The following is a 26,846-nucleotide window of genomic DNA, read 5'->3' as shown; positions in this document are numbered from 1 at the left end:
CAGTACTATTTAGTATGTTTATAGAATTGTCCAACTATCATCTCTCTCTAGCTCCCAAATGTTTTTGTCACCCAAAAGAAAACCTTACACTCATTCTTTCCTTTTCTTTCAGTCTTATTTTATTTTATTATTTATTTATTGTGATATAAAGTCTTCTTATGTAGTTCAGCCTGGCCCTGAACTCACTATGTAGCCTAAGGGTGGCCTTGAACTTTTAGCAGTACTCCTGCCTTAGTCTCTTGAGTGCTAGGACTTCAGGTGTACACCACCACTCCTGGCTCTGCTTTTCCCTCTTTACCTACCTCTTGGCAATGGTCAATCTGCTTTTTGTGGAGGTTTTGTTTTGTTTTGTTTTTTGGTCTTTTTGAGGCAGGGTCTCACTATGCAATTGAGGCTGGCCTGAACTCACTTCTATTGCTCAGGCTGGCCTCAAATTGAAGTGATCCTCCTGCTTCAGCCTCCCCAGTGCTGGGATTATAGACATGTGCCACCGTGTCTGGCTCTTGCTTTCTGTGTTTAGTTTGTAGTTACTATATAAGTTGAATCTTATATAACTTTTTGTTTCTGACTTATTTCCCTTAGCAAGGTTTTGAGATTAGTTCATATTGTAGCACATGTCAGTAATTACTTTTTTGGCTGTATGGTGCTCTGTTGTGTAGAGGTACTGCATTTTTTTTTTAACCATTGAACATTGTGTGGGCGTTTGGATTATTTCTACCTTTGAGGTCTTTTAAATAATACTTTTCTGTGCATGCATTGCTTAAGCGTTTATTCCAATAAGTACTTTTTCCTTTTTTTGACTGTGCACTTGTGGGTTATGTAGTAATTCTGTTTAACTTTTTTGAAGATCCTTCAAACTATTTTCTGCTGTTTGTACTGTTTTACATTCCTGCCATCAATATATAAGAATTTCACTTTGTCCACATCTTTGCAAATTCTTGTTTCTTTATGTGGTGGATTGTGCATCCCCACCCCCATTCTTCCCTCCCTCCATTTGTTGTGACTTTGATTTGGACTTTCATTATGACTAATGATTTTAAGCAGATGTGCCTATTGGCTGTTTATTTTCATTGGCAAAAGAACTATTCAGATTATTTCCCATCTTTTAAAATTGTGTTGTCTTTCTGTTGTTAACATTTTAAAAGTTATTATGTATTCTGTATTCTAATCAAACGTGATTTGCAAATCTCCTGTAGGTTGTCTTTTTAACTTTTTGATGCTGTCTTTTGAAACTAGAGTTCTAATTTTTTTCAAGTACTATAAATTGAAATTAGTGCCTTTACACTGATCTACATTCCAGCCCTTTTTAAATTTTTTTATTTTGAGACAGATTCTTGCCAAATTGTCCAGGCTGGATTTCATTCTGTGATCTTCTGGCCTCAGCGTCCCAGAATGCTGGGATTCTAGGGATGTGCAGCCATACCCATCTCAGAAGCTTTCGTCTTGATGAAGTCTGCTTTTTAATGCTTCTTGTTTATACTTGCATCATATCTAAGAATTCGTTATCAAATCCAAAGTCATGAATATTTACTTCTCTGCTTTAGATTTCGCTAAAGAGTTTTAAAGTTTAGCTTTAACTTTTAGATATTTGATCATAAGTGATCAATTTTGGATCAGTTTTAATCTGTTTTTTAAAATTATTTATTTATTTGGTACAGGGTCTCACTGTGCAGCTTGTGATCCTCCTATCTCAGCCTCGCCCAGTTTTGTTGGCTCAGCACACACAAGGGCAGGCAGGAAGGCCTGTCATGCGGTATGGGCGATCAAACCCGGTCCTTGTGCTTGCCAGGCAGGCACTTAGACCACCACCATATCTCCCCAGCCCAGTTTTAATCTATTTAGAGTTAATTTTTATGTATAGTAGAGGCAGGCCTGCAACTTCATTATTTTTAATTGTTACCACCTATATTTATTACATCTAATCATGAAGTCTCTCCAGCAAAACATCTGAATTGTTTTTTTAAATATCTTTTTTCACATGTATTCAGTCAATGGTAATTTCCCTCTTTCTAGAATTGAAAAGCATATAAATGATGTTTTTCCTAGCTGATCCTATTGTATTGACCAGTAGTAATAGGTCTGGGTGTTTTAACTTGTAAAATTGACAGAGTTGGTAGCAAATCTCTAAAACTTGATACTGGGTTTAAAATTTTATCACTGATTTATCAGTTTAGCTGGTGAAATCTGTGAGAATATGTAGTTGGGAATTTTGCATTTTAATCTTATTTTAGCTGGTTATTCATAGTGTGGTTATATCTTTTAATAAGTACTATTTCCTGATTAGAAGTTATCTCACTAGTTCATTTTTTTTCTCCTCTATCTACAGTGTTAAGTATAATGTAGCTTCTACGCCCTACTAGTGTGAGAAAGTGGTGATGATCTGGTAGCCTTATAAAGCTGTTGCATATGTTCTTTAGCTTAAAAAATAAACCTGCCATGCAGATTGGACTCTATCCATTTTTCTTTTAATGTTAAAACTTTTTAATTTTAATATTGTCTATCTAAAAGAAGATAATTTCATTGTTTCTTTTATTAGTACTTGATTCTAAAGCTTGAAAGGCCTGCTATAGTTCAGAATATCACGTTTGGGAAATATGAAAAAACGCATGTCTGCAATTTGAAGAAATTTAAAGTCTTCGGTGGGATGAATGAAGAAAATATGACAGAACTATTGTCTAGGTGAGTTATGTTGTAGGGGAAGAAAGAGTTTATAAGCAAACTGTAGTTTTAGTTTCTTTATAGGTACATCTGTGTGGGTTTCTCCCAAGGGAGTGAAGAGTATTCTGTTTTTCTCTTCATTCTTTATTTTAATAATGTAGCTTGTGGTAGCTTTTCTGTCTATCTATCTACATTTATTCATTTATTTATTTATTGTGGTACCAGGGATTGAACTCAGGACCCTGTGCTTGCCAGACAAGTGCTTATTTTACTGAAGTATCTCCCCGCCCCTGTTTTTTTATCTTTAACCACCACATACTAGTAAATATTGGCTAGCAGTGAAGAAAGATTACATTTTTCCCCTCTGTTTCGGTCATAATTTTGAACTGTGATTAACTTTTGAGATACTTTCGGCTTTAATCAAGCTGTGCTATAGAGGAGGGCAGAGGTTGGAAGAAAAAAAATCCTTGCTATAAAAATAGGTATCCTTTCCAAAACATTGATATGCATAATCATAATAAGTTGAAGACCAACAAGAAGGTTCTGTAAATGAATAATGTATGTGTCTGTATCTAGCATAATGCCTGCCTCTTGGAAAAAGCTCAGTAAATTTGAGTTTTAAAACACAGGGCACCAAGAGTATTACAGTGTACTTCAGAGAATGAAAAATCAGAGTGTCAGTGGAAGGGATAAATAAGGCCATGGAGATGTAAAATATATCAGTGATATGTCCACCAATACCATACTTTATGTAAGCAAATAATACCGCTGTATTTGATTGGAATTGCAAAAGTACTTCAAAACGTTAAAGCAACCTGAAAATGAAATGATTCTTCTGTAAAATTTGTGTCAGTGCTGTTTGGTTAGAAAGGTAATATGTGTTAATTTATGTTTAGGAGAAAGTAAATGATTTGAAACCTAAAAAATAAGACTGACTGAAAAGCTTTTGAATTGTAAAGGGAATGTTAACATCTCATTGAGAATTAAGTGATTTAATTCTTTGATTAAATAAGTACTCAGCATTAAGTCATCAGATATGAGAATGAATTTTTAATTATGGGGGCCGGGGAGATGGCTCAATAGAATAAGTGATTCCCTGGCAAGAACAAGGGCCTGTGTTTAATCCCCGGTTCTGTACCCCCCCATTTTTAAAAAAAATTTTTTTCATATGACTTAGAAATTTTGTCACACTCCATAAAATGTTAAGAAATGTTAACATTAGGTTCTGTTATGCATTCCCATGTACTATAACAACATTCATAAACACTGTATTTTTTTCATTAGGTCTCATAGATACATTTGTGTTGCATTTGATTTAAATATACAAGTATTGACCTGTATTCCCATGTTCACCTACTTGTTTATACCATCTTGATCAAGTATTATGAATATTGGTTTGATTTTAAAGTCTTGAGTATGGCATTATTGTGTGTTTTAGGATGTTACTAAATTATAAAACCAAATTTGATAACCTTATTTTTTTCCTCACAGTGGTTTAAAGAATGATTATAACAAAGAAACATTTACCTTGAAGCATAAAATTGATGAACAGATGTTCCCTTGTCGATTCATTAAGATAGGTAAGGTTTTATACTCCTTTAGTATAGAAACAAATTGTTTCTGCTATTGGCCTACAAACTATATACTGCTTATGGACTGAGTCTTCTGGGCCTCCTGTATTTTTAAATAAAATTTTATAGAAGGCTGCTACACTGATCAGTGCACATATTGTCTGTTTCTGTTTTTGTGCACCAAACATAGAGGCAAATAGAAGAAAACCATATAGCCCGCAAAGCCCAAAAGGTTACTGTTTGACCTTTTACGGAAGTTCTGTGACCCTTAATTTATAACTCCAATACTAAGTTAGTGTTAGTAATTTCAAGTGGAACTTATTCCAATTGTTTTCTCATTTGAAGACTGAGAAGTTTTTATGAGATAAATTAGTTTCATTCCATGAGTTGTTTTATGAGTTTGTTATTCTAAATTATGACATTATAAAACCAAATAGAATTCTTTAAGGGAGGCTATATAGTTCATTCCTGTTTTGTTCTTTTGTATTTTATTTTTTTAGTGGTTAAACCCATTTACACTGATTTCTTGACCTACAAATATGTTGCAAAGCATTGTTTGAAAAATAGTTTTAAGGGCCAGGGAGATGGCTCAGTGGAATAAGCACTTTCTGGGCAAGTGCAAGGGCCCGAGTTCAATCCCCAGTTCCAGGAAAAAATAAATAAAAGAAAAATAGTTTTAAGAAATATATTTACTTAGTATTTTAGTTTATGAAAGTATTTGTAGTGCATCCTCAAAAATAGAAAATTTCAGGTTATTTTGATTGCCATTAGGTTAAAAGATAGAAAAGTTGAATCTTTTCATCTCTCTTGTACACTTTTGAAAATACTATATTTAAATTAGTCAGATTTCATGAATGATAATAAAATCCAGAATCCTACAATGTACTTTATAGTCATTGTGTGTCATTCTACTAAGGGTAAACCTGTTAATTTCATTGAGTCAAAAGAGGTACATGAGATTCTAATATATTACTCATAATGGAAAATATTATATCTACTCAAGTCCCAGCAAAGCATTCAGTGTATTAAATGTTGCTATCCTCTGATTATTTGGTTATGAATTTAGTTTTTCATGGAATTAAGAAAAGTGCTTTTTATATTTTTTATTCATGACTATATGTATAGTATTATATAAAAATAAAAAAACTCATTTTATTAAAATCTATAGAGCACTTGTATTCTATGTTTCTTCTGTATAACCAGTAGTCCAGCTGAAATACTGGGCAAAAAGAATATCTGAGGTGTTAGAGACTATTGAGATAAAACTACTTTTATTTATTTATTTATTTATTTATTTTTATTTTTTGCTCCGAATGCCCTCAGGGCTTGTTTGGCTGGCTGGAGAGTTGTGGGGATCGAACTAGAGCCACCTGAGGCTGACAGCTTGGTGGAAGCAGCCACTTAAAGAACTGAGCTAGGGCCAGGCCCCCTAAAACTACTTTTAGATTAATTGACTATTTAGTGCATTATTTTTCTTTTGTAACTGTTGTTTCTGTTGTAACTGATTTTAAATGAGAGCTTATGTCTCGTTCTCTTGTGATTTATGTTATTATTATTATTATTATTAATCTTTATTTATTTGGTGCAGGGTCTCACTACTTATTTCAGACTTGTAGTGATCCTCCTGTCTCAGCCCCCCACCCTGGGCTGGGATTACAGGCGTGCTTCACCATGCCCAGTTTTAGTGGTTGGCACAGCATGCCCTTCTGGGGCCTGCATGGCATGTGGTACAGGGGATCAAACCCAGGTCTTTGTGCTTGCCAGGCAGGCGCTTAGACTGCCGAGCTATCTCCCCAGTCCTACTTGTAATTTATTTTAAAGATTTTTTCAAATTAAATTTTGGTTATTCCTTCTTTTGCACTAGTAATTCCTTCATCAGTATTTAGTCTGTCCAAATTCCTGAACGCCACTGTATAGGTTTATCAATTTTGTGATCTTAAATCTTTGATTTTAAATCTATAAACAGTAGGATCCTTTCTTCTCTTATCAGCCTTTTTCCTTTTTTCCACAGTAATTGGGTATATGTATTTTTCCTTCACCTTTATTAATATGATACATAATTGTATATATTTATGATGTGCATATTTCAATATATGTGCATATTATGAAGTGATTAAGTCCAACTAACATTTATATTCATACAATATGTATATATGTGTTAAAAACTTACAAGATCTACTCAGCAATTTTCAAGTATTCAGTACATTATTATTATAGTCACCATTTTGTACATTCTAGATCACTAGAAATGATTTCTTTAACTGAATCTTTGTACTTTTTGAACACTGTTTCTTTATTCCCACTGTCAGCTTTCTTATGACAGGGACTGTCTTTCAGTTGACCCAGCTTAGTTTTATGGTATTTAGATGCAGTATTAATTGTAGTGTTAAAAAAAAATAGACATAAGCTCATTTGATACTCAGAATATTTAGTTTCATATTTCTTGCCAGTTAAAAGATATTAATACTGCTTTATAGTGTGTTTGCTTTCTAGCTTTTTCCTAACCTTTTCTCAATAAGTTTTCTTAGAAATTAAGGAAATCATAAAACTTACAAAACTTTATGTTAGTGTTTTGATTTATCACTATATCTCTTAAAAATTCATTCTGATAAGACTTGAGTGATCTGTCACTGTCTTTTGGTGAACTATATTTTATCACAGATATTTGTTTAATTGGGTAGGATAAATGATTAGAATTTATCTCAAGTTTTTGTTTACATTGATGTTCTACAATGATGCAGTTTAAAAGAACCTGATTTAAACTTATTTTTAACACAATTTATATATATAGTTAACTTTCAGTTATTCATATTAAAGGAATGGAACAGAAACAAGACTAACTCTGATACATTGTCTCTAAATTATGCAGTGAAATCTAATTAATTTTTTTTTTTTTTTTGTAGTACACGGTCTGTGGGGTACAGGATCTACAGGATCTCACTACGTAGATCAGACTTGTAGTGATTTTCAGCCTCCCAAGTGCTGGGATTATAGGCACTCACCACCATGCCCAGACTCAATTGCTGTCTCAGTGCTCCAGGGGCGTGGCCGGCCCAGCATGCTGGGGATCAAAACCCTGCTGCTGCGTCTGCCTAAGCAGTGTTTTGTTTTGTTTTTGTTTTTTAATTTAATACCTTTTTCTTTTAATTTATACTGTACTTCCATGGCGCTAGCTACTTTATGTTAAGGTTTGGCTGGGTAGTCTTGTATGTTGCTAGATACTAGCAGTAAGTTTTCAGACCTTGTGCACAACACCAGGCACAGTACAGTTCCAGATCCGAATAAAGACAGCCAGACAACTCTACTACAATCAACCTTTCCCATAAATATGGCCCACTGCAGGTGTTGGGGGCTCTTCCCTCTGCATCACCTCACTCCATCCCATGTGAGGAATATGTAGGGGCCCATATAGCTTCTGATTCATCCCTGCCTATCTTGGAGGCTTAAGTTGAGTGTGGGGGACTAGCACCATGAGTTTGGAAGACCTTTTTTTTTTTTTTTTTTCCAGAACTGGGGATTGAACTCAGGCCCTTGCCTTTGCCAGAGAAGCACTTATTCCACTGAGCCATCTCTCTGGCCCCTGTAGCACCATGAGTTTGGGAAAATGGTCTGGTCCATGCGAGTGGTTTGACTCTAGTGAAGGTTAAGGAAATATGGGGAGCCACATATTTCCATATGACATCCGAGCCCAGGAGCAACTCCCCAGACAGAGTCAGCAGTCCTGCCTGGGGCATGCGCTAACTTTTTTTTTTTTTTTGAAACTAAAGCATCATTTTTATTATAGATTAACACAAGTTGGAGGCCAAAGGTCAGCATAGACACCTAGAGAGCTTTGACTTTTCCTACTCCAGTCATGGTAACTGTGATATTACCTCTATTCTGTTCACATCCAAGGACAGAATCACCTATCTTGTGGCATGCCTGACAGCATTGGAAAAATGTATGTTCTATGCAAGTGGACAGAATCCATGGTAGAAATGAAAGCAAGAGCAAATTTTTGTCCAAACTCTGTATGAGCCTGGGTCCAATCAGAGGACAGAAACTACACAGTAACTCTTATTTTACCTAATAGTCCAAAGCATTAAAAGTAGTGATGCTAGTGATGTGGACTTGCCAAAGTGAAGATTTAAAGTATCTCTCTTAATTAAAAGGTAAACATTCAGCAAAGCATGGGGTTGTGTGCCTGTAATCCCAACATTTGGGAGGCTGAGGCAGGAGGATTGCTGAGTTCAGTCCCAGCCTGAGCTACATAAATGAATTCATTAGCTTTTTTTTTTTTGGCAGAACCGGGGATTGAACTCAGGTCCTTGCACTTGCCAGGGAAGCGCTTATTCTACTGAGCCATCTCCCCGGCCCCTACATAAATGAATTCAAAGCCAGCCAGTACTACATAGTTGAGAACCTGTCTCAAAAAAAAAAAAAAAAGTTCTTCATAATAGAAGGAAATAAAATCATATGCGATTGCTAAACTGTATGGCAACTTACTATTAATATCTCATAGTGCTTAACTTATAAACTAAACTTTATCACAAGTGTATGTATAGGAACATAGGGAGCTGGACATGGTGTTGCATGCCCCTAACCTGCACTAACGTTTTGCTTCTGCAGTATCTTCTTGTGATAGTTGTCATTTATAATGAATATATGTTATTCATTCTTATTCATATGTTTCCATAAGCTATATTAGAATAAATTTGATCACAAATTTTTGACAAGGTAAGGAATCCCAGTTTTATTGTGTGGCAGGGGGTTTCTAAATAATTTTAAGTATTTATATGTGATATTTAGAATATTAGTATTTAGATAACTTATTTTTCTGTTAAAATTGGTATTGATGGCTGCTTTCCTTCAGATAAATTTTATATTTCTTTCTAAAGTAGACTTTTGGTATGAAATGAGGCTGGTAATACCTTTTCTATGTAATGATAGGATAGTTATATTGGACTATAACTTGAAATGTTTTGATTTATGGAGTAGTTGGTAGTCTATTAAATTTTAAGATCCCATTTAGGAAGGAAATAATTTTATTTTGAATACTCTTATTCATTTTTTGTACATCTTCTATTCTAACATGCAGTAATTTAGGTTTTATAGAAAAAGAATCTGTATGAGCATAATTTGTACCACAATGTCATTTCAGCAATCATTTAGAATCTTCTATATTTATATTATTTTTGATAATTTTGACTACTTTAGCACTTAGGGTTATTTATTTATTTATTTGTACTGGGAATCAAACCCAGGACCCTTGTGCTGGGAAGACAGACACTGTGCCCCTGAGGTATGTCCCCAGCCCTGGTTTTGCTAATTTTGTAAGGGCTCTCACATGCAATACATAACAGCAGATGGAGATTTTTCTTTTTTTAGTTGAAGAAATGGCCAAAGTCGTATAAGTTAGCTAGAACTAACTATGGTCAAGACATAGAGCATATATACATACCGTTTTTTGGATTGCGTAACACTGTGCTGCTTTTAAGTAACAATAGGTACCATTTATGAAACACTCATGTTATGAAACATATCTACTCATGATGTAGGTATTATTGTACTCACTTTACAGGTTAGGAACCAAAAGGGTTTTTGTTTTCATACCAGGGATTGAACTCAGGACCTTGTGCTTGCCAGGCAGGCACTTACGCTGCTGAGCTGGCTCCTTGGCCCCGGAACCTAAAGTTTTGAGGTTGAGTATTTTGGCTAAAACCATACAAGTACAAAAATGTGATTGGATATATGCTCAAGTCTCTTTACTTCCAGAGGTCAAGTTCACTTACCATGTGACACATGTACTACTTCCTCAGGATGATTGTGACATCCTTGGAGAGATCAGGGCATAAATCAGTGGCTTTGTGTATTTGCTGAGGAAAAAGTTGCATCTTTGTTTTCTAACTGCTCACTAACATTTGACAGTTAGGAATAATGATTCCTAATAGTACTTGTAGTGCCTGTGACTTGTCAAAGATTAGAAGTTACAAGTAAGCTGCAAGTTTTTTCTATCACATTAGTGTTACAATTTTTATCACAACTTTAAAATTATCCTTAAGTATTAGACCTGCCCCGAGATCTTATTTTTTAATGTGTTAATAGAAACATTAATTTCTTTTTTTTTTTTTTTTTTGCGGAACTGGGGATTGAACTCAGACCATTGTGCTTGCCAGGGAAGCACTTATTCCACTGAGCCATCTCCCCAGCCCCTAAAAATTTATTTTATTTATTTATTTATTTATGTATTTTTTTTTTCCAGAACCGGGGATTGAACTCAGGTCCTTGCGTTTGCCAGGGAAGCACTTATTCTACTGAGCCATCTCCCCAGCCCCCAAGAAACATTAATTTCTTGTAATAATTTTTATTTTAATTGATTTACTCTGCCATTTTGTGTGTTTTACTTTATATATTTAAAACTAAAGGGGCTGGTGAGATGGCTCAGTGGTCTAAGGCACCTACTTAGAACAAGCTTAGCAAAGCACAGGGACCACGGTTCAATCCCCCAGCACCACATGCCAGCCAGCCCCGCCCCCTGGTGGGCTGAGCTGGCCACACACACACACACATTAAAAAAAAAAAAAAAAAATTTTAAAAAAAAAAAAACTAAGGGTGGTGTGTCAGGTTTTACTGAGTGACAAAAAGGGACACAAGGCAGAGAGCTCTTAATGGAGTGCTGTTTGTGTGTGCGTGTGTAATTTTTGTCTGTTTTTGAAAACAGGGTTTCACTATACAATTTTAGTCTGGCCTTGAGTTCACTTTGTAGCCCAGGCTGGTCTCAGACTTGCAACGATCCTCCTGCCTCAGCCTCCCACTTGCTGGGATTACAGGTGTGTGTCACCACGCATAGTCTGGAGTACTGTTTTTGATGAGATTTAATGTGGAAGTGGAGAGAAAGAATCTTGGCTTCAGGTGAAGCCAGAAAACTTAGTAAAGGAGGAACATTATTAATTGGGAGACTGGATTCTAGAAAGTAAGTTAAAAGTTTGGGATGGAGAACCTGAGTGGGAGATAGGATCAGAGAGAAGAAAGCTAAAGTAGTATGGGATGAGCGTATTAGTTGCCAATGACTGTAAGAATTTACATCTTCCATCATACCATGATAGCCAAATGAGGAAATTGGCAAGAAAACAGAAAAAGATACTGAGTCTTGGAAAGATTCAAGCAGGAGTCTTGTTTTTTGTCTGTTGGAAGATAGTGGACTTCTGTAAGAGTCCCTTGGAGTCCAGATTATTGGGGGCTTCAGAGAGGCTTCAGTTCAGACTGGACATGACATGTATTCTGAATCTCAGGAGTGTGGAAGTCAAGGGTGGGTCCTAACTCTGTAAAGTATTCTGGTTCTGCATGAGTATGTATGGCCTTTTATGGGAGTATAGGAGATGGTGACATTTTAAATATATATTATTAAAAGAAATCAAGAATCCTAATGATAATAAGGATAGTATTTATTGAGCACTTAGTTGTGCCAGTTACTGTGCTAAATGCTTTGTGTACTTACAAATCTATAGTAAAATTGATAATTATTCAGAGTAATCTTATTTTTTGACATTATATTTTTTTATTAATTTATTGAGAAACAAATAGCAATGAGACAGTTTCACAACCAATTAATAGGACAGTTTCAATAATTAATACATTACATATTGTTATCTTCATAGTGGTCATTCATAGTACAAGATGCAGACTTGATATCCTGTCCAAACACTATTAGTATAATTCTTTCTTCTCATTGAATTAAAAGAACGTAGCTGTGTATCTGTCCTATTTTATATACAGAATAATCTTGAATTTTTAAGATCTTCTAGAACGTAGTCTTAAAATGACAGGCATCTTGAAATAGTTGTTTTAGTCATTTGCAAAAGAGCTCCTACGTGACAGTGTTAAAGCACACTGAATATACCAGTTATGCCTCAAATGAGAGTAGCAAGAGTCGTAGTCTGCTATCTTTATGTGCTGTGTGTATCCTGTTTTATGAAAAGGATACATGGATCTTGATTGTGTCTGTGTCTGATCAGTCTTTTGGGAGGACCTGTAGTTGGACTTTAGAAAGTCCTACTCTTGAGGTGTATCTTAGGAGTTTCTTATTTTATTTAAGATGGGAGCAGAGGCATATTTTATGAGAGGACAAATAATGTGTCTGAAGAGCCCTCAATTCACATTTAGATTTCTTATAGATCATATATAGTATGTCTGATGTACACTAGTAAGGTTGATAATGCCACCAGAAATCACTGGTAAACAGAAATGAGGGAACATGATCTTAGTGATTTTGGTACAGGGTCTTGCTACGCAGCTCAGATTCCTTGTGATTCTCCTGTCTCATCCTGCCCAGCCCTAGGATTATAGGCGTGCACCACCACTTCCTGTTTTGGTGGCCAGTTTAGCTTGAGGCTGACACAGCATGTAGTACCGGGGATTAAACCCAGGTGCTTGCACTTGCCAGGCAGGTGCTTAGACCACCAAGCTATGTCCCTGGCCTGATCTTGGTCATTTTGTACAAATCCTTTAGTCTGTTAACTAATTATATGTTGTTATCTGTAATGAAACATGTCTTTTGTTAGGTGACCTCATATTTTATCTTTCTTCCTATGTTCTTTCAAATGTATTAGAAAAAATAGAACAAATTTTATTTAGAAATATTAGGGCCGGCCAAATAGTTCAGCATATTAAAGCACCTGCAAGCAGGTGCAGGGCCCCAGGGTTTGTTCCCCAGGCCTGCCATGCTGTGTTTCCCCACCCCTCAGACAGTGCACTGAGACTGGGCGTGTTGGTGCCTGCCTATAATTCCAGCTCTTGGGAAGCTGTAAACAGGCAGATCACTACAAAGTCCGATCTAGTAGTGAAACCCTCAATACCCTGTAGATCCTTCCCTAAAATACAGAAAGAAAGAAAGAAAGAAAGAAAGAAAGAAAGAAAGAAAGAAAGAAGGAAGGAAGGAAGGAAGGAAGGAAGGAAGGAAGGAAGGAAAGAAAGAGAAAGAAAGAAAGAAAGGTAGATAGATAGATAGATAGATAGATAGATAGATAGATAGATAGATAGATAGATAGATTTCTACTGGGCCACCGAGTATACAGAGTAAATCTCTTCAGAATAAAATTGTTTAACTGTTCTAACAAATGAATATTTTGCTGGGACTTAATACATATAATAGGAAAATTCCTTTCCTTAATTTTATTGAACTTGAACCTCTGATGCTGTGTATCTGGTTATATATATGTATTATATTTTTGTGGCTCTGGGTTTAGATCCTTACTGTAACTCATACTATTTGGTGGTTTTTGCTCTGTGATATAGTAGACTTTTTAAATGTCAGTGCTATACAAAGAAATAAACAAACTGGGCATCATGGTGCATATCTATAATTGCAGCGCTCTGGGAGGCTGAGGCAGGAAGATCACAAGTTTGACTACCCTGTGAAACATTGACTTAGTGACTCTCAAAAAATTCTCAAAAGTAAGCGCCTAACTGGCGAGCTCAGGGTCCTTAGTTCCATACTGGAAAATAAATAAATAATCAATCAATCAGTCACATGGCCTGGAGGATATAGCTCAGTGCAAATGCTCTGGATTCAATCCTCAGTACTTCTAAAAGAAAAAAAAGGGGGGGGGGAGGAGATGGGGAGAAGTGGAGAACAAGGGAGAGGGGAGGGACAAGGAAGAGGAAAGGAGAGTAAAATTTACAACTTGTTGATATAAAACTTTGGAAATTTTTGTTTATACGTGTAAGCTGAAAATCATATTGAACATTCTCACAGCACTTCATATATTCACATAGTTGTTTTGCTACTGCTTATAGCTGTCTTTACTTACACAGATTCCTTTAATTAACAATGTAAGAGAAGTATCCAATCCAGACAGCTTAGTTTCTTTCATAATCTCATGCAATGAAAAGAGCTATAAACTTTGAAATTATTGCACCTGACAATCAGATATTGTGGTATATCCTAAACTTGGTATCCACTTGTGATTTTATGATGTCATTTAGGAAACAGGGCCGGGGAGATAGCTCAGTAGAATAAGTGCTTGTCTGGCAAGCGCAAAGGCCTGAATTCAATCCCCAGTTCCGCCAAAAAAAAAAAAAAAAAAAAGAAAAGAAAGAAAAAAGAAAAGAAAACTGTTTACTGAGTTACACAGATCTTTCAAACATTGAAACATTTCGTTAAATACTATTTTAAAAATCACCTTCATTAATATTACCTCCAATGAGAAAAATCTTATAGAACTAACTTCTAGGCATTAATTTTCCAAAATTCTAATTTTCTGTTAAAAACTTTAATTTTCAACAGCCTATATATCTTTACTTGTCTTTCTTGAATGTCTAACAGATACCCAAATTTGAATAATTAGATTATTTCCATGCAAGAAAAGACCCCCTTATTTTTAGATCATAAATCAAAGGGTTGTACACAATTGTTTTCCTTGAGATGACCATTATGCTTTGTTGTGGAGTAAAAATCCTTTAGTGCTTTCCATTCTGTCACATAGGATACAAAAAGATGTGTATTTAATTGTAGGAATTTAAAAAGTAATTTTTATTGCACTACCAGAGACATTCTTAAATGAACTCTTTTCCTGAAGTGTGTAAGTATACTATGGCGAGGAATATAGTGCAACTTGTACTGAATTAAGAACTACTTATACTTTTTTGGTGCCACCACTTCACTACCTAGGTGTCAGTGGTTTTACTAACCATTGCATTTTCACCTTTGGTGTCAATGTTAGTATTATAATATTTTAATATTATTATTGTGGATTATTACAGAAAGTAGTTTGACCATTAAAAACTGCCAGAAAGTTTTGTGGGAATCTCCAGAAGTTCAAGGGTTATGTTTTAAAACCTTCTGCTCTGTTTTGTTGTTATTGGTATGAAGTTTTAGTTCATTCTATGTTAAATTCTTCTGAATACTTCAGATATTTTTAGATAGTTTTTCCTCTTCTACTCATTTATTTTTCTTTTCCTGGATTAGTATCAAGTTAATACGATAATTATTATATCTTTGTAGCATACTTGTATTATTATTTTTATTGTAGATGTTCTTGTGCTCTTTTTTCAGGTCAGCTTGTTGAGTTACATGTCAAGAAAAATTAATATATACTATGGGGTTTTTATAAAATTAAGATTATGTTAAATTTATACTGAAAGGAATTGACATATTTACTACACTGAGTTTTCCTATGGAAGATAGAATGTCACTTCATTTATTTAGTTTCACAGTAAACATTTTCTTATATAAATATTACTTATTTTTCCTGTATTCTGAGATCCTTTCACCCTTTTTTGCAATTGTAAAGGTGACTTTTTTATTTTCTAATTAGTTATAAGTATAGGACAGGTTGAGTTTTACGTGTTCATGTTGTATATAAAATTGAAAAAAATCTCATTTGGATCTTTTGGATTTTGAAAAAAATCTCATAAAAAATCCCTGAGTTTTTATGTAGAAAATTTCCTGTAATCTTTAAGTGACTCATTTTTAGGGGATGGTCATACCGGGGATTGAATTTGGGCACCCTACCTCTGAATAGCAGCATCCTTTAAATTTTGACAGGGTCTTGCTACATTGCCCAATTAGGACTTGAATTTACTCTCCTGCCTCTTTCTAGAAGTGCTGGGATTATAGATGTATACTGCTGTGCTTGGTGAATTTTTTTTAATCTTACTTTTTTCTAACAACACTGGCTAAGACCTTCATAGAGTGTTACTAATAGAATCTCATAAAGTAATCAGATATTCAGGCTTGATGGCATAGTACTCTGGGTGGCTCAGTTTCATTAAGTTCAAGCCTAGCCTGGACAACTTAGCAATTTAGTGAGACTCTGTCTCAAAATAAAAAATAAGGGCCAGGGAGATAACTCAGTAGAATAAGTGCTTGCCTCGTAAGCACAAGGGCCTGAGTTCAATCCCCAGTTCCACAAAAAAAAATAAATAAATAAAATAGGGCCAGAGAGATGGCTCAGTGAAATAAGTGCTTCCCTGGCAAGTGCAAGAGCCTGAGTTCAATCCCCAGTTCCACAAAAAAAAATAAATAAATAAAATAGGGCCAGAGAGATGGCTCAGTGAAATAAGTGCTTCCCTGGCAAGTGCAAGAGCCTGAGTTCAATCCCCAGTCCTGTAAAAAAAATGAATAAATAAAATTAAAAAATAAAAAGGCCTTGGGCTGTAACTCAGTGGAAAGACCGTGGGTTTAATGTCCAGTGATCCAAATAAATAAATAAATAAATAAATTTTTATTTTTGCATTTAATTAAGATGGTAAATTACATTAATATAGCTCCTATTATTGAATCATCCTTTTCATAGAATAAAGTATATTTGGTACCAAGGAAAGCCTGGTAAAATTTCTTCATTTGGATATATAATCTTAGCTGAGATTAATTTTGAATCCTTTTTTTAAAATTTTGTTAATTGGGTTATTACTTCATATCAAAATGCTCTTGATATAGGTTATTTTTTTTTTAGTATTTATTTATTTGGTATAGAGTCTCACTACACAGCTCAGACTCATAGTGATCCTCCTGTCTCAGCTTCCCTCACACTGGGATTACAGTTGTGCTGCACCACCATGCTTAGTCTCAGTGGCCACCAAAGTGCAGGGATGGCATGGCATGTGGTACCAGGGATCGAACCTGGGTCCTTGCAAACTATCAGGCAGGTGCTTACACCGCTGAATCATCTCCCCAGCCCAGAGCTAGTTTAAAATACCTTTATATGTAGGTTTTTTGAAGTTTACCTGTTAAATCACCTAGTTCTGTTTGTGTTTATTTGGGAATATGTATATAACCACTTTGAATTATCTTACTGAGTTTCCTTAACTAAGGAAATGTCATGATGGAATGGGTTATATGTTTCTTTTTACTAGCACCTAGCATAGTGCATATAGAGACACATAGAAAATGTTGACTGGAATAGTGATTTAGTTTGCTAAGATTTTCTTGCATTTTATTGTTAATTTTATTTTTATTTTTTCCCTTCTTAAAGTTCCACTCCTGTCCTGGGGTCCCAGTTTTAACTTTAGCATCTGGTATGTTGAACTTAGTGGCATTGATGATCCTGATGTAGTACAACCATGTCTCAACTGGTACAGCAAGGTAGGATTGTATTTTAAAATTATGATCTTATATTTTATGCCTATAGAAGGAGAAATCACTTCATTGTGAATAATTTAAAATGTTGAGATTAATAATAAAAGTTACAACAATTCATAAACTAACATTTTTAATAAAAATATCTGTATTTCAAGAGGGTGTTGAAGGTATTTTTACAGAGATGATGGCGTTATATCAGAATAAAGAGAAGTGGCAAAAATCATTTTAATATTAATAGAAGTGGCCCAAATGGTACATTCACCATTCATAAAGTATTCAAATATCCTGAAGGAAAACACCATGTTTTTTTTTTTTTTTTTAATTTTTTTTTTTTTTTAACATTTATTGTGTGTGTGTGTGTGTGTGTGTGTGTGTGTGTGTGTGGCCAGCTCAGCCCACCAGGGGGCGCGGCTGGCTGGCATGTGGTGCTGGAGGATTGAAGCGGTCCCTGTGCTTTGCCAAGCTTGTTCCAAGTAGGTGCTTTAGACCACTGAGCCATCTCTCCAGCCCCAAAATACCATGTTTTTAAAACACAGGTAAAATCAGGATGAAGAATGAAACATATTTCATAAAGTTTATAGAATTCTAACATTGAAGACTATTGTGTATTATCAGTACAACTTTGGAAATATTGAACATTCTTACAAATCTTCACATGGTGCATTCCCCTTCTTGTTGAATATTTTCTCTTTTTAAATTTAATTTAATTGTGAAGAGTAAAAACAGAAGCAAAAACAAATAGAAAACAAGACAGAAGCAGGATAACACCCAACAATACATACATTACAGATTTTCAAAACAGGAATAGCTAATTAACAGTGGTTCATCAACTGACATTTTTAAGCATATTAATACTGTGTGGCTTCTAATCTTGATGGCTCATTTAATTGTTACCATTCTGAGGTAGGTCCATTTATTATCTTTTTTATTTTACAGATGAGGAAATAGGACACAGAGAAGTTAAATATTTTTCCCAGAATTATATAGGTGTAAAGTTCTCTAGCCAGTATATGAACTCAGTCTGGCTCTATAGTGTGCTGTTTATCTTACACCCATTTGGTGCTAAATTTTGTTTTTAACTTATGTTGATAAAGACACTTTGAACATAGCTTTCAGTGGCTTAGCTGTTACCTAATAGAAAATTTAAGATGTAGATATAATCAAAACCCTAAAGTCAATATGATAAACAGGTGTTACTGTTTCTAATATAACTATAGTACATTGTTACATTGATAATGACAGATCTTCTTTTAGAGACCAAAAAAAGCTGTTAATGTAAATTTAGTATGAATACAGAATCATTCTTTGATTATTTTATAAAATTAAATTTTGATAATTACAGTATGTGAAGGATATTTCATAACCTTTTATTAGTCAAGAAGTCAACTGATTACAAAGAGGTTTGTGTTTCAAGTATTTTTTCTCTCTCTAAAGGGTAATGCTAATTGTTCAGGGTTTTTTTGGGGGGGCATGGGGGGTTACTGAGGATTAAACCCAGGACCTCGTGCTTGCTAGGCAGGTGTGTATGCCACTGAGTTATCTCCCTGTCCCCTAAAGCGTAATGCTTATAATCATTGTTGTTTGATTATCATATAGTGGTTTTTTTAGCTCTTATTGTATAATGATATACTTAGGAGATTTTAGGTTAATCATGTAACATTCTTGAAGTTGGTTTTTTTTTTAAAAAAAGCTCTTTTATTTTAAAAAAGTCTTTTACTGATTGATTAATTTTTATTGGTTGATTGATTAATTGATTTAATTTGGGTCTTGCTACGCAGCTCAGACTTGTAGTGACCTCCTGTCTCAGCCTCCCCAGCACTGGGATTATAGGTGTGCGCCACCATGTGTGGTTTTGGTGGCTGGCATGATGCACCATGCAGTACCAGGGATTAGACACTTGCTAGACAGACACTTAGACCACTGAGCTATCTCCTTGTTTTTGTTTTGAAGTAGTCTCAATATAGTTGGCCTTGAGATCACTATGATCTTCCTGCCTCAGCCTCCTAAATGCTAGGTTATATGCATGTGCTACCAGGTTCAGATAATGGTTCTCTTTTTTTTTTTTTTTTTTTTTGGTGGAACCAGGCATTGAACTCAGGCCCTTGCACTTGCCAGGGAAGCACTTATTCCACTGAGCCATCTCCCCAGCCCTATGGTTCTCTTTATGAGATTATTTTTGGTATTAATTTTGTTAGGGAACAAGTTTTGGATTCTAGTTAATTGAAATAGCAAGTTTATACTGCTTAATAAATTTAATTTCTTTCTTTCTTTCTTTCTTTCTTTTTTCTTTTTTTTTGCGGTTCTGGGGATTGAACTCAGGACCCTGTGCCTGCCAGGCAAACACTTATTCTGCTGAGCTATGTCCCCAGCCCTCTTCGGGATAATTTTTGTGTTATAGTACCTGTTTATAAAATTAGAATACTTCTCATTTGTGTAATAGCTTATTCTTAAGCAAGAACAAAAAGCGTGGTATAATTTATGTGTGTTAGTTGATGGTTTCTATGCTTTTGGTACTTGGATTGTAATTTGTTAAGTAAAGGTTGCAGGAGATAAAATTTTTACAATGTCAAGTGAGCTATAATACATAGTGACTTACATTATTTTTCAAAGTTTGGACTCTAGAGAATTAGGTTTGGTTTCATCTCCTTTGGACAAATTACTACAGTGGCCTAAGCTTCAGTTTTGCTATTTAAAAGATGAAAATAGTAATAATCAGATTAGTATAGTAATGAGTTTAAGATAGTTATCTTTACTGTTATTTTGTCTTATGGTACAACTAAGCAAATCTTTTTTGCTACATGCCTTTTCTTGTGTTCTAGTAGTACCGTGAACAGGAAGCCATTCGCCTTTGCCTAAAACATTTCAGACAACACAACTATACAGAGGCTTTTGAATCACTGCAAAAGAAAACTAAAATAGCTCTGGAACATCCTATGCTAACAGATCTGCACGACAAACTGGTGTTGAAGGGTGATTTTGATGCTTGCGAAGAATTGATTGAGAAAGCTGTAAATGGTATGAAACTTTGATTACTAGGACAATTTTTGTATGAACAGGAAACTTTTTCAGAAAGAAGGATGGATTTTGCCAATTGTCACTCTTCTCTAATTTTTTTCTTTTTTTAAATGTTACTCTATAAATATTGTTAGCTCCTTGAGTTACAGAATTCCTTCATGTAGGATAGATCTGTAATATAGTGATACCTTAAAAAAAGAGAAATGTAAACTCACGTGCTTACATTTTTGATCATAGGATATCTTTTACTTAACTAGCAATAAACCAATTTAGAAATAATCTTACAATGTTACCTTCAGTATCAGACGCCTGTTTCCAAGTGTTTTTGGCAGTTGGCAGTATTCGGTGTTTAGCACTATAATTTTGAAAAGAAGGTATTTGATTTCAGACAATGTTGTTAGGAGATACTTTTGACAAGCAAAGAGGTTTGTGTTTAAAACAGCCTTTGTGGAATGAGTGCTAATAATAGCTGATTTTCTTATGTGGCTTTTAAAAAAATGTGAATATTTCATAATGTCCTAATTCCTTAGAAGGTAGTTGCTTTAGAAGGCGATACTGTTTCAATAGTTAAAACCCAATATGGTTTTTTATTTAAAATAAAAAAGGACTCTTGTTCATAGATTGACATCTTTTTCATTCTTTTCTTTAAATAATCATCTGTAGACGTTTTCATAGTGACCAAAAAACAAAGTTCTCAATGTAAAACTTGTGGAACTGAATTTGGTACACTTTTTCTTAATTTTAAAATTTTATTTATTTATTTATTTATTTATTTATTTATTTATTTGTGGTACCTGGGATTGAACTCAGGACTCTGCGCTTGCAAGGCAAGCACTTATTCTACTGAGCTGTCTCCCTGGCCCTGGTGTATTTTTTTTAATACAAAGAAACAAGGAGTGACAGCTAGTGCGTTTTGCTTTCATATTTTATAGGCTTATCACTGTTATCTATGGTACTCATTTATCAGATAGTGTGTTGAAGATTTTAAGACTAAGGAAAACAGAACTCATACTGCCTTCTTTGAGTTTATAAGTTTAAAGTTAATGTAAAATGGGGCTGGGGAGATAGCTCTGTAGTGTAAGTGCCTGCCTGGCAAGCGCAAGGTTCTGAGTTCAATCCTTAGTACCGCAAAATCAATAAAGAAAAAGAAAGAAAGAAGGAAGGAAAGAGAGCAAGAAACAAAGAAAGAAGTTAACCTGAAATGAATTGTTTTCAGCTCTGTTTTGTTGCATATAATGAAAAACTTGTCTCTAAGCCTTTTATGTTGCTTATGCTTATTTGATTATGATACTTAACAAGTAAAACATTTGAAATCGCATATGCTTTTGAAGAGTGAACAAATAGAGTATGTTTCTTACCAAACCATTAAACCACGAAACAGTGAATGAATATATATATATATTCTTTTGTTAAGGTAATTTTTTTCAATAATAAAAATATTGCGGAGATATAGGTAATTTTATGGGTTTTGGTTTGTTGGTTTTGTTTCAAATGTTTCTTTTTTTGAGACAGAGTCTCCCCGTGTAGCCCAGGCTGGCCTTGAACTCACTATGTAGTCCAGTCTGGCCTTCAATTTGCAGTAATCTTCCTGTCTCGGCCTCTTCAGTGCTGGGACTGTGGGCATGTACCACCATTCTCAGCTCAGATCTTTTGTCATTAATACATTTGATTATTTTGTTAAGGGAAAATTTTAAAAAATGACCATACATAACTTTATGTGATTGTAAGTCTAATGACAATTATATTTTAAAACTCTTTAGTATTATACTTGGCTGGTTAAGAAAAGCTGTTAAGGGCTGGAGAGATGGCTCAGTGGTCTAAAGCACCTACTTGGAACAAGCTTGGCAAAGCACAGGGACCGCGGTTCAATCCTCCAGCACCACATGCCAGCCAGCCGCACCCCCGGTGGGCTGAGCTGGCCACACACACACACACACACACACACACACACAATAAATGTTAAAATAAAAAAATAAAAAAAAAGAAAAAAAAAAAAAAGAAAAGCTGTTAAAAAGCTTGTCCAACTTTGACTATAATACTAGCGTTCTAAAAGGAAACCAGATTTAGGAAACTTGATAATGTTGTATTTTTGAAACTTAGAGCCAAGTTATATTTTTGTAATGCTATGAGCTCCCCTCAACTGGCTGGGGAACATTGTTAGTTAATAAGCATTCCTTCCAGGGTTGTTCAGTTTGCTGCTGACCTCATTGTTGATGATTTATTGGACAAATAAGGAAGTAAACAGTGTGTTTTGGCCTCTGCCCTACTGAAAACATAGCAGAGAAGAACAAGAAGTTCTTGCCTACAGATAGGAAAATCTGTTCGAATCAAGTCTCTATCAAGCTTCTTACAATGGAGGAAAAAGAAATTAGTTTTAGTATAGTTAGTGTTTTAACTCATGTGATCTGTAAGAGTGATCTGTATATTTCAAATATATCAAAAGTATCAGGCTGTATTATTTTTCTTCTGCCTGCTTAGAAACATCTCTATGTTCATCATTTAATTTCATTAGAGACGATTCCTGACCCAGTAATGTTACTTCTCTGACAGTGTAGAATCTAGTAATGATGCAGAAAAGAAGTTACCTGGAAACAGGAAAGTCTTACTCAAAAAGATAAAAATTGTACTGAAAACTTCCCTGTGCAGAGCTTATTTTGTTTTGGAGATAAAATTTCCTTTTGTAGCCCTTTTTTTTTCCTATCTGTTTAAAAATTTTAGGTGACGTAGGCTGCCTATATAATGGATAGACATGTTTTTATCTTTTTAGAGTTTAATTGAGTCATAGCTCATAGGTTATAAATATTTGAAATGTACAGTTTGGTCAGTTTTGACATATATATGCACAGTGACATATGTGACTTCACTACACAGTCACAAACGTATTTACCCCCAAATTTTTCTCATGCCCTTTCATAATCCAGATTTCTCTCTTAGTGCTTACATTTTCATCTGCACATAGCCGTTCATTTGTTTCCTGTCACTGTAGATTAATTTACATTTTCTATAGTTTCTTTTAAATAGAATCATGTTCTCTATACTTTTTTGTCTCATTTCTTTCAATCTACTTATTTTGAATTCCATTGTTATTGGATGTATTAATATGCATATCTTTATACTGCTAAGTAATAATCTATAATATGATTATACCACAGTTTGTTTATACATGAATTTATCAGTAGATATATTTGGACTGTTTACTCTTTTAAGGTAGTATAGGTAAAGCTGCTGTGAACATTTGCTTATGAATCTTTGCATGGAAATAAACTTTCACTTTTTAAATAGAAACTTAGAAGTGGAGTATCTGTGTCATATGGTACGTATATGTTTAACTGTATTTAAGACAGGTTTCCCCAACCCTGGGTATACAGCAGGCAGTGAGGGACTTTTTATTTGTATTTACAGCTTTTTCCCATTGCTCAAAACACTGCCCTGAACTTCACCTCCTGTCAGATCAGTGGTAACATTATGTTCTCATAGGAGCCCGAACCCTACTGTGAACTTCCCATGCAAGGAATCTGCCTTGTGTGCTTCTTAGGAGAATCTAATGCTTCATGGTAGGTGGAGCTGAGGTGGTGATATGTACTGGGGAATATAAGCATTTATTAATAAAAAAGAAATGGGTCATATTTTTATTCAGTGATGTAGATTGATTGTTTTGCTAGCATTCTTCCTGTTTTTATGAGCAAAAAGGCTTTGCAGAAAGGAACATTATCTTATATTCTTTACAGGTATTAGTGTTATCCTAATATATAATAGGTTGAAAATTTGATCAAATTTATTGTTGTTCTCTGAGAATATGCTAGAATTTGATTTACTCCTTTATTGTATTCTTGGTAAAATTTACCAGTGAAGCAATCTGTGTTGAAAGCTGTTTAGTGGAAATTTTACCTATCAACTCAGTTTCTTGGTTTTGTGGGGATTTTTGGCACTGAGAATCACACTCAACTTAGATTCATTCATTCATTCATTCATTCATTCATTCATTCATTCATTCTGTATAGGATCTCGCTACTTACCTCAGACTTGTAGCGATCCTCCTGTTTCAGCCTCCCCAGCCCTGGGATTACAGGCTTGTGCACCACGGCTTGTTTCAGTGCCTGGCATGGTGTTTCCGGGCTGCTAAGGCCATCATGGCATGCAGTGCTGGGGATCGACCCTGGGTCCTTGTGTGTACCTGGCAGGTACTTAGACTGCTGAGCTATCTCTCCACCCCCATTGTTGTGTTGTGTTGTGTTTGTTTTTTTAACTCGTGTGATTCATAGGCATCTGTAAAAATCTTATTTTAAAATTTGTTTTTAAGGATTTTCAAAATCATAGTAGATGTTGTCATGTTTTTGTAAATGAGAATGTCACAATTGTTTCAATATAGAAATTAAGTTTGTCTACAGGGAAGTATGCCAAAACAAAAGGTTTTCAAGAGACAGGAATTCGCATTAGTAGGAATATGATGAGATTATTTGGGGTGAAAAGGTGTCAATCTTTTGTTTTCAGATCCGGAAAGATTTAGAGAAATCATTTTATTAAAACAAGATATTGAAAGTAGTGTATTTGAAAATAATTCTATACTGCTTTAATGTTCGTTTTATTGGTTGCCTCAAGAAATTTCTCCTTCTCCTCCTCCTCCTCCTCCTTCTCCTTTGTTCCTCCTCTTATTCTCCTCCTCATTATTATTGTTGTTGTTGTTGTTGTTATTATTATTATTATTATTATTATTATTATTATTGGGGGAAAGAAAGCTTCTGTCTGAGAGAGGAACAGAAGGAGGACCCAAGCAGGTTGCCCCATGCCTCTGGGAATTTCAAGCTTAGGAAATTTGTTACTAAAAATTAAGCTTTTTTATTAAAAAGTGAAGATTTTAAGCATGTTTTTATTGGTTTGAAAAGGAATTTGCTGCTTACCAAATCATTAATAAACATGATTTGTATTACTGTTTTTCTTCTGAAGGTATAAGATTCTTAAGTCTTATATTTCATTAAAAATAACTACTGTGCATAACCCACTCCAGATCTGATTTAGAGTATTTCTTAGTAACCCAATTTCCCTGGCCAGAGTCAGTAATATGGATTAATACAGTTAAGTGGAAATAACCTTTAATTTGTTGTTCTGGAAAGTGCAAATTTTAAGAAGTCAAAAATTAATAGTAAAGTTGGACAGTTGTGCAAGGGTGAGAAAACTTGAATTGGTAAGCCTCTACTAATTCTGTCTTAAGTCATAATTTTGCCAATAAATGAGATGGATTGGTTTGCCTTTTTGTTTTGTTATTGTTTTGGCACAATAGCTAACTTCTCAAATTAGCTATTACTTTCATAAAACAACTTCCAACTAACCTGATTTCTTTTAGTAAACATTCTGAAATAGTGTCAAATGAAAGTTTTGTAGAAGAAGTATAGTAATCTTCAGGCACAGTAGCCAGTAGGTGTTAAAAGAAGGATATTTATTCTTTTGGTATTAATATTTCACCTTTTTAGTTTTGTTCCTCTATTATTTTGTTTAATATTGTACTAGGATGATCTGGAGTAGTAAGTTTTGTGGGACTTCATTTTGATATGAGTTACATATATATATATGTATATATAATTTTTATTTTAAAGGAGTTTATATTTTACAGTTTATGAAAATATAATATGGATTTTGGGATTTACCTTTAAATTTCTATAAGCCTGGATTTTCTAATGTTTACCTTTATCAATAATGTTTAATACACAGTTTTATTTTAAAGGGATAAATGAGTTAATCTGTTGAGTCTCTTGTATTCAGTAGGTACTCAATAAAAGTCAACTCCTCTTTAGTGAGATTTTTTTTAAAAAATTCTTCATGGTTTGATAATGCTACATATGAGTGCTATTCTTCAAATTTTCCAGTAATTTCTGGAGGAATAAGAGGTATGAAAAAGAATTGTGTGACTTCTTGACTGGTAGAGGCAAAAGGAATAGAGAATAAGAAACAGGCAAATTAAAAAGTTTAAAAAACTTTACTGCAGACATCTGTTCAAAGTAATATAACTTCTCAGGGTGTCATCGTGTACTAGACATACGCTCTTCTGGAAGTAGAATTGTATGGGCAGTTAATTTTAATATAAAGGACTTAATAATGTTAAGATGACTCAAACAGGGTATGAACCATCTGGCTAGGAAAACTTTCTACAGATCCTTTGGCTGTTTAAAAATTCTTTTATTGAAATTTAATTTTTTTTAATTGGAAATTTTTTTCCTTTTTATGATTAGGCTCTATTAATTTTGTAAAATACTCAGTTTCAGTGAGTATAATATATTTTGCTCATATCATTTCCCCTTTACCCTTCCTTTATATTCTCTTTCCCTCCCTCTTATTCTCTTCCTCCTAATAATCCCTTATACTTTCATGTCACCTTTTTTAGAGTGTACATGTCAGGGAGCACATGCCATATGTGTCTTTTTGAGTCTGGCTTGTTTAACTTAATATGATGATCTCCAGATCCATTTGTTTTCCTATAAATATATGGCAAAATTTTACTTTTCGGAATGTGACTGACTGCACACAGACAGACAGACAGACACACACAC

General features: G+C 34.5%; 1 protein-coding gene across 3 annotated transcripts in view; it reads left to right on the top strand.

Moving 5' to 3' along the window:
• The window catches only part of Mkln1 (muskelin 1), a 377,765-nt gene that overhangs the window by 243,422 nt on the left and 107,497 nt on the right, over positions 1–26,846 (top strand). For 2 of the 3 annotated variants that reach the window (XM_023709865.1, XM_004626545.2), the window contains 4 exons: positions 2,537–2,679; positions 4,150–4,238; positions 17,183–17,292; positions 20,112–20,304. In XM_023709865.1, coding sequence (XP_023565633.1) covers positions 2,537–2,679; positions 4,150–4,238; positions 17,183–17,292; positions 20,112–20,304 — 535 coding nt within the window. The remainder of the gene's footprint in view (positions 1–2,536; positions 2,680–4,149; positions 4,239–17,182; positions 17,293–20,111; positions 20,305–26,846) is intronic. The other variant, XM_023709866.1, reaches the window with a different exon arrangement.

Source organism: Octodon degus, unplaced genomic scaffold (genome assembly GCF_000260255.1).
Source record: "Octodon degus isolate 3935 unplaced genomic scaffold, OctDeg1.0 scaffold00015, whole genome shotgun sequence".
In the NCBI taxonomy this organism is placed as follows: domain Eukaryota; kingdom Metazoa; phylum Chordata; class Mammalia; order Rodentia; family Octodontidae; genus Octodon; species Octodon degus.
The sequence above is the reverse complement of the archived record's forward strand: the minus strand, read 5'-3'. Positions and strand labels throughout refer to the sequence as shown.